Below are 9,035 nucleotides of genomic sequence, written 5' to 3' on the forward strand. Positions count from 1 at the left end.
GCGTCTAACACAGAGATATTGGCTATAAGGGATGGAATGAACCAGGGGTCAGGGATGGAAACTAGTGGCATGGCGGATGGTGTCACCTGCTGTGGGCTTCCGGAATAATTAACAGTTGATTTTCATTGTCTTTGAAGATGGAGACTTCAAGAAAGGTAACCCTGGACTCACTAGAGGACATTGTAAATTGGAGATTGAAATTGTTGTCATTCATGGTCATAAGATTATGTCATGGTCATCATGGTCATTCAGTCATAAGACATAGTCATAGTCATCTGACCACAACACTTTCACGCAGTTCCCCTCTGAATAATTCAGATGTTTATTAGCAAACTTCAGACGGCCTGTACATGTGCTTTCTTGAGCAAGGGGACCTTGCGGGCGCTGCAGGATTTCAGTCCTTTACAGCGTAGTTTGTTACCAATTGTTTTCTCGGTGACTATGATCCCAGCTGCCTTGAGATCATTGACAAGATTCTCCCGTGTAGTTCTGGGCTGATTCCTCACCTTTCCCATGATCATTAAAACTCCACGAGGTGGGATCTTGCATGAAGCCCCAGACCAAGGGTGATTGACAGTTATTTTGTGTTTCTTCCATTTGCAAATAATCGCACAAACTGTTGTCACCCTCTCACCAAGCTGCTTGGTGATGGTCTTTTGGCCCATTCCAGCCTTGTGTAGGTCTACCATCTCGCTCCTGACAACCTTGGCCAACTCTTTGGTCTTGGCCATGGTGGAGAGATTAGAATCTGATTGATTGCTTCTGTGGACAGGTGTCTTTTATACAGGTAACAAGCTGAGATTAGGAGCACTCCCTTTAAGAGAATGCTCCTAATCTCAGCTTGTTACCTGTATAGAAGACACCTTGGAGCCAGAAATCTTGCGGATTGATAGGGGATCAAATATTTCACTCATTAAAATGCAAATCAATTTATAATTTTTTTTAAATGCGTTTTTTTCTGGATTTGTATGTTGTTATTCTGTCTCTCACTGTTAAAAAAAAAACCTACCATTAAAATTATAGACTGATCATTTCTTTGTCAGTGGGCAAATTTACAAAATCAGCAGGGGATCAAATAATGTCTTCCCTCACTGTAAACTATATACACAATTCATATAGGTGACCATTATTCATTTATAGTAGCACTATATTACCATATAATCTCATATAACAGCTTCAACTCTTCTGGGAAGGCTGTAGACAAGGTTTAGGAGTGTGTCTATGAGAATGTTTGACCATTCTTCCAGAAGCGCATTTGTTAGGTCAGGCGCTGATGTGGACAAGAAGGCCTGGCCCGTAGTATCTGGTCTAATTCATCCCAAAGGTGCTCCATCGTGTTGAGGTCAGGACTCTGTGCAGGCTAGTCAAGTTCCATGTATTTATGGACCTTTCTTTGTGCACTGGTCCAGATCATTTGGTGAAGGGGGAGTATGGTGTGGGGTTGTTTTTCAGGGGTTGGGCTTGGCCCCTTCAGTTCAGTGACGGTAACTCTTAAGGTGTCAGCATACCAAGACATTTTGGACAGCTTCATGCTCCCAGTTTTGTGGGAACAGTTTGGGGATGGCCCCTTCCTGTTCCACCATGACTGCCCACCAGTGCACAAACAAGGTCCATAAAGACATGGATGAGCAAGCCAGGGGTGGAGGAACTTGACTGGCCTGACCTTAACCCGATAGAACACTTTTGGGGTGAATTAGAGCAGAGACTGTGAGCCAGGTCTTTTCATTCACATCAGTGCCTGACCTCACAAATGCGCTTCTGGAAGAATGGTCAAGCATTCCCACACTCCTAAACCTTGTGGACAGCCTTCCCAGAAGAACTGAAGCTGTTATAGATGCAAAGGGTGGGCCAACTTAATATTGAACCTTACAAGCTAAGACAGGGATGCCATTAAAGTTCATATGCGTGTTAAGGTGGGCATCCCAATACTTTTGGTAATAGTGTATATCTATCATAGATAAACATTGTCTGATTCACGGTCAAAGCTAAAGTCTAGGTAAATATAAATACTGTTTTTTCAGTTTATTTGTGTATTAAAAAATCAATGTAATGTTACGATGTGAGTGAGAGACTAACCATGGACAGTGTAATTCCCAGCTGTCTCTTATTTAGAGACTGTCCCTCTTTTGAAACTAAAACCCTTTTTCCTCTGTTGCTGTTAGGAATGCTTCCTGAGCACACTGATGTGCTGTCATGATTCTGCAATCCAAAGGGTTAACCTAGAGCAGACTGATTGCAGTAATTGGCAAACAGGCTGCCTTATTTAAACAGCTCAGAAGCACTGTGTCTTCGCTGTCTTGTCTGCAGCTCTTCCTGTGTTCCTGAAGCCTGCTTCCTGTTACCTGTTTGATATCCGTTTGACCTTTGGCTTGTTCCTGACCTTGTTGACCTGCTGCCCGTCCTGACCCCCGGCTTGTTTGACCATTCTCTCGGATCTCCCTTATCTGCTTATCTGCCTTCGGATCTTGACCGGTTTCTCCCTTGGTGGGGCGACCCTGAGGACTGCGACCTGGTATCCACACGCAGCAAAGTCCATCCTCACCACTAGAGGCCCTGGCGAAAACCGGTGGATACTTAGATTCCGCACCTCAGGTTAGCCTGTGTCACTTACCTTGGGGGGTCCCGTCTAAGCTCCGCCCTCCAGCACCAGTGGGGCCTTCCTCTGCCATCAGGCTACCACTTGTATCCCTAACAGTACAAGACAGCCATGACGGAGCCTGCAAGAGAAGCCTCACCGTTGGAAGAGATCTGCCAACACCTCGCAACCCTGTCTCAAGCCGTAAAGTCGCTTCAAAACGGCTACACACAGCTAGAGGAACGGTTGCGCTCTACGACACTTCAGGGGGGTCCTCCTGTATTATCTGCTTCCTCTCCTGCTGCAGCACCCTCTGGACCTGCTTCTGGCCCTACCGTAGTGATGCTGCCACCAGAACCTCGAGTTCCTGCTCCAGAAAAATATTCCGGGGATCGCGGTAAATTCTGCGCATTTCGCAACGCCTGCCAGCTGTATTTCTCCCTGCAACCTCAAACCTTTTCTTTGGAGACCACCAAGGTGGGGTTTGTTATCTCCCTGCTCCTAGGCGAACCCCAGTCCTGGGCTCATTGGCTCCTTGAAGAGGGCAGCCCCCATTTAAACTCCTTACGGTCATTTTTGGAGGCCATGGCACAGCTCTATGAAGACCCGCAGCGATCCTCCACCGCAGAAACTGCGCTTCATGTTCTTCAGCAGGGTCGCAGGCCCGTAGAAGACTACGTCACTGACTTCCGCCGCCTCAGTTCCGATACGTCCTGGAACGAAGCAGCACTCCGGTATCAGTTCCGTCTCGGTTTGTCGGAAGGACTGAAGGACGAGCTGGCGCGGGTAGGTGTCCCCGACGCCTTGGAAGATTTGATTTCCCAGTCCATTCAAATCGACCGGCGGCTACGGGAACGCAGAGCAGAACGATCTCCGCAGCAGTTCAGACCAGCCTGGACGCTACCAGTTGCTCCTCCTGCATACTTTTCTTCCGCTGGGTCAGCTCCTACCAACCCCGCTCCTGCTGGAGTCGCCTCAGATACGCCCGAACCTATACAACTTGGGATCATACGGCCTGCTTTGTCCCCGGAGGAGAGACGCCGTCGCCAGTTGGGTAACCTGTGCCTGTATTGCGGTGAAGCTGGCCACTATGTGCGCTCCTGCCCGGCAAAATATAATAAGTTCCTGCAGGCCTTACCATCCAGTTCTGTGGCAACTGTTACCAGTTCCTCCCACCTAGCCTTTCCTGTGTCATTACAGCTTCAGGAAGGACCCGTCCCAGTTACAGCAATCATTGACTCGGGAGCCTGCCGTTGTTTCATTGATCGCTCGTTCGCCCTGCAACATGGCGTACCTCTCCGGCTCAAGACCCAGGACCTCACCATCTTCCTGGCTGATGGCTCCCACATCAAATCCGGGCCCGTGACCCAAGAAACTTTTCCCCTTCCTATGGTCTCCTCCTCCGGCCATAAGGAACTGATTATCTTGGATGTTATCAAATCCCCCTTATTTCCCATTATCCTGGGATTACCGTGGTTGCAAGCACATAACCCACAAGTCAATTGGATCACAGGCACCATCCAGTTCCCATCTCTGTACTGCAAGAATTCCTGTCTACCCACTCCTCCTGAATTCCCCAAGACTCTGTTCTGTCTTGAATCTGAACCTGATGTATGTTCTGTGGTGCCCAAAGCATACCATGATTTCCTGGATGTATTCAGCAAACGGGGAGCAGAGACCTTGCCCCCCCACCGTCCATATGACTGCCCCATCAACTTGCTCCCAGGAGCCGAAATCCCGTTCGGCCGGATCTACCCACTTTCTGAACGTGAGCTGGACGTCTTAAAAAACTATGTAGACGAAAGTCTGAAGAAGGGGTTCATCCGTCCCTCTACCTCTCCAGCAGGGGCAGGTATCTTCTTCGTAGAGAAGAAGGATCACACTCTCCGACCATGCATTGATTATAGGGATTTAAATAAAGTTACTATTAAAAACCGTTATCCCCTTCCTCTAGTCCCCGAACTCTTTCAGAGACTCAGATCTGCCGTCTTGTTTACTAAGCTGGATCTTCGTGGGGCGTACAACTTGGTGCGCATCCGGGAGGGCGACGAATGGAAGACTGCTTTCCGCACTAGATTCGGACATTTCGAATACCTGGTAATGCCATTTGGCCTTTGTAATGCTCCTGCCACGTTCCAACACTTTGTGAACGACATCTTCAGGGATTGGTTGGATATCTTCGTCATCGTATACTTGGATGACATCCTAATCTTCTCAACATCCCTAGAGCAGCATCGCGAGCACGTTCGAAATGTCCTCGGTCGCCTTCGCCAGCATGGTCTCTACGCCAAGGCCGAGAAGTGCGTTTTTGAGCAGAACAGTATCCCGTTTCTGGGGTTAATAATTTCCACAGATGGAATAGAGATGGATCCTCAGAAGGTCTCTGCCATTCTGGACTGGCCACCTCCATCAGACAAAAAGGGAGTACAGCGCTTCGTTGGCTTCGCCAATTTTTATAGGAGGTTCATTAAGGGGTTCTCCAACATCATAGCCCCTATTACTCACCTTACTAAGAAGAATGTCCGCTTCCAGTGGACCCCAGAGGCTCAGTCCGCCTTCTCGGTTCTTAAAAAACATTTTACCTCTGCCCCTATCCTGAGTCACCCGGATCCTGCCTTACCCTATCTCCTGGAGGTAGACGCATCAGAAGTTGCGGTCGGGGCAGTCATCTCCCAAAGACAGGGAACTAAAGACTTAACTCACCCAATAGCCTTCTTTTCCCGGAAACTCTCTCCTGCGGAGAAAAATTATGATGTCGGGGACCGGGAACTCCTGGCTATCAAAGCCGCTCTCGAAGAGTGGAGATATCTACTGGAAGGAGCATCACACCCGATTCTTATATTTACCGATCATAAGAACCTTGAATACTTAAGATCTGCAAAACGACTTAGACCCCGCCAGGCCCGATGGGCACTCTTCTTCTCCAGATTCTCGTTCCATATTACCTATCGGCCCGGGTCGAAAAATGTCAAACCGGATGCCCTGTCCCGGATGTTTGATAATCCTAAAGAAGATTTGGTACCTGACACTATCCTCTCAGAGAAAAACTTCCTGCTCCTGCTCACTAGCCTGAAATCCCATCTTGAGCAAGCCTCTGCCAACATTTCCGGTCCTCCTGGGATACCCCTGTCACGCAAGGATGGTTTGTTGTGGGCTAAGGACAAAATCTTTGTCCCAGAGGGAGTCAGAGTTTCGGTTCTAGCTGCCTGCCATGACCACCCTCTGGCTGGCCATTTTGGCGTTCATAGGACCCTTGACCTCATGCAACGCACCTTCTGGTGGCCTGAAATGGAAAAAGACTGCAGAAGTTATGTGTCTTCCTGTGTTTCTTGCTCCAGGAGTAAAACCACCAGAAGTAAGGCGTGGGGTCTCCTCAGACCACTCCCCATCCCTGACCGGCCCTGGCAAACTATCGCCATGGACTTTATCGTGGAACTTCCACCTTCGGCCGGGTGCTCCGCCATTTTTGTGGTTGTAGACCGGCTTACTAAGATGGCCCACTTTCTACCCCTCAAAGGTACCCCCTCTGCAAAAGAAACTGCAGAAGTCTTTATTAGGGAGATCGTGCGACTCCACGGGGTACCCAAGAACATTATCTCGGACAGAGGGGTACAGTTCACGTCACGCTTTTGGAGGGCCTTGTGTAAGCTACTAAAAATTGAATTATCTATGTCTTCAGCTTACCACCCGCAGACGAACGGGCAAACAGAGAGAACGAACCAGACCCTGGAACAATATCTCCGGTGCTTTACCACCTTCGTCCAGGACGACTGGGTAGCATTACTACCATTTGCGGAATTTGCCTTTAATAATTCACGACATTCTGTCACCGGCCAATCTCCCTTCTTTGCCAATTATGGGTTTCATCCTTCCTTTCTGCCCGACTTCCCATCTGATTCCGGAGTGCCCGCAGTTCAGGTCACCATTGGCTTCTTCACGAGTAACAACAAACTTCTGCAGGACACCTTGGCCAAGGCTCAGATAGCATCCAAAAGAATCTTTGATGGGAAAAAGAGGGGAGAACTGATTCTCCAACCAGGTGACCAGGTCTTTTTATCCACAGCTAACCTCCGCTTGGCATGCCCATCCAAGAAGTTGGCTCCCAGGTTTATCGGCCCATTCCCTGTTAAAAGAAGACTCAATGCCGTGTCCTATGAGTTATCCTTACCTGATACCCTACGGATCCATCCTGTGTTCCATGTCACTCTTTTAAAACCCGTAGTTCCCGACGCCTTCCCCGGCAGAAGCCCTGGACCTCCGGAACCAGTGATGGTGGATGGCGACATGGAGTACGAAGTTGAGGCTGTACTTGATTGCCGGAAAAGAGGTAACCAGCTTCAGTTCCTTATTAAATGGAAGGGTTATGGGCCGGAAGAGAATTCATGGGAACCTGAGAGTAACATTCATGCCGGAGACCTGATCCAGGCGTTTTTTCTTGCCCATCCTCAGAAAAGCAGTTTGTTGGGCACCCGGAGGTTGCCTTTAAGGGGGGGGCAATGTTAGGAATGCTTCCTGAGCACACTGATGTGCTGTCATGATTCTGCAATCCAAAGGGTTAACCTAGAGCAGACTGATTGCAGTAATTGGCAAACAGGCTGCCTTATTTAAACAGCTCAGAAGCACTGTGTCTTCGCTGTCTTGTCTGCAGCTCTTCCTGTGTTCCTGAAGCCTGCTTCCTGTTACCTGTTTGATATCCGTTTGACCTTTGGCTTGTTCCTGACCTTGTTGACCTGCTGCCCGTCCTGACCCCCGGCTTGTTTGACCATTCTCTCGGATCTCCCTTATCTGCTTATCTGCCTTCGGATCTTGACCGGTTTCTCCCTTGGTGGGGCGACCCTGAGGACTGCGACCTGGTATCCACACGCAGCAAAGTCCATCCTCACCACTAGAGGCCCTGGCGAAAACCGGTGGATACTTAGATTCCGCACCTCAGGTTAGCCTGTGTCACTTACCTTGGGGGGTCCCGTCTAAGCTCGGCCCTCCAGCACCAGTGGGGCCTTCCTCTGCCATCAGGCTACCACTTGTATCCCTAACAGTTGCCCTTCTTTCTAGTCTAACATTAAGACCTCTATATATTGTATAGCTCTTTTTATTTGATTTTTTTTCCCCTTACATGGAAGAACAATTCACCTAATTTCCTCTAAAACGGAGCAGATGATTTTATTTTTCCTCTTCTTCTCTTTGTGGATCAATGACAATCTTCTTTTCTCTCAGTAGCCTCAATCATTCAGATATTTTGCATGGTGCTTGATGTGATCATTTATAAAAGTAGTAATAAAGAAGTAGCTATGATCATAGCCCTCTTGCAGTCTAAAGACCACAGGGATTTTTCGTTCAGTGCAAGCAGCAATAAAATTGTCAGGCAATAGCTGCCCTGCAGAGAGGAACTGGTCATCCTTCCCTTGGTCAATTAATATGTCTAGCTGCGATCCTGAGTAAGTCTTCACCAGATGGGTTGCATCATATGCCTCCCATTTATTCGTGTCAGAACCCAAATATCCATTGAACGCTTTTTGCCCCCATGGGCACTGTACAGGATTACAAATTGGTGCAAATGCCGAGACAGTCTTGTATTTCCCAGGGTTCTTCAGTGCGCAGATTAAAGCACCATGGCCCCCCATAGAATGTCCAAAAATTTAAATCCTGTCTGGGTCTGTTGGAAAGTTTCCATTTATGAGTTGTGGCAGCTCTTCCACTACATAATAATACATTCTGTAGTTAGTTTTCCATGGCTCCTCAGTTGCATTAACATAGAAGCCAGCACCAGTACCAAAATCCCAACTTTCTTCTTCTCCATCAATATTGCAGCCACGTGGGCTGGTGTCAGGTGCCACTATGATCAGCCCATGCTCAGAGGCAGCTTGATGAAAGGCAGCCTTGGTGATGAAGTTTTGTTCATTACATGTTAACCCTGAAAGCCAGTATACCACCGGGCATTTGGAAGTTTCGGCTTTAGGCGGTAAATAGATCCCAAATCTTATTTTACACTTGAGTTCCGTGCTGTCATGCTCAAACACTTTCTGGTAGCCCTCAAAGCATTTATTGCTGGAAATCTGTTTCAGTGCCATATTCTGGAGCGTACAACTTGTCTGTCACCAACCACACCAGATACATGAGAAGAGCATCCAAGTGTTATATATGATGCTCAAAATAAATAAGTAAATTTGTGCAAAATGTGCAAAAAATATGCAAAATATATCAATGTGTAAATCTCGCAAAAAATCCGACAATGAATATACTCCAAATAAATATCAGATCAATGTGCAAATCTCAGAAAATCAGACAATATATATGCCATAAATAAATAAGTATCAAATCATATAGTCCATATAATCAATCAATCAAGTGTCCACCAGGTGCAGATAAAGTGCTTCTGTGCTTCACTTTGTGTATAAACTGGGGTGGCCCCCTCGTGGTTGCCTACTTACCACACTATATTTACTATCAGGCATTCAGTGTA

At 47.7% G+C, this 9,035-nt stretch overlaps 1 protein-coding gene across 1 annotated transcript; it reads right to left on the bottom strand.

Moving 5' to 3' along the window:
- Positions 1 to 7,664: 7,664 nt before the first annotated feature.
- On the bottom strand, positions 7,665 to 8,691 carry LOC309555495 (S-formylglutathione hydrolase-like). Its single transcript, XM_082257533.1, is given in 2 exon segments — positions 7,665 to 8,211; positions 8,215 to 8,691. Coding segments are annotated over 2 exon segments (846 nt in total). The 5' UTR covers positions 8,644 to 8,691; the 3' UTR covers positions 7,665 to 7,794.
- Between the last annotated feature and the right edge of the window lie 344 nt (positions 8,692 to 9,035).

This window comes from Pelophylax lessonae (assembly GCF_965119305.1).
Source record: "Pelophylax lessonae genome assembly, chromosome: 5".
NCBI classification, from domain to species: Eukaryota; Metazoa; Chordata; class Amphibia; order Anura; family Ranidae; genus Pelophylax; species Pelophylax lessonae.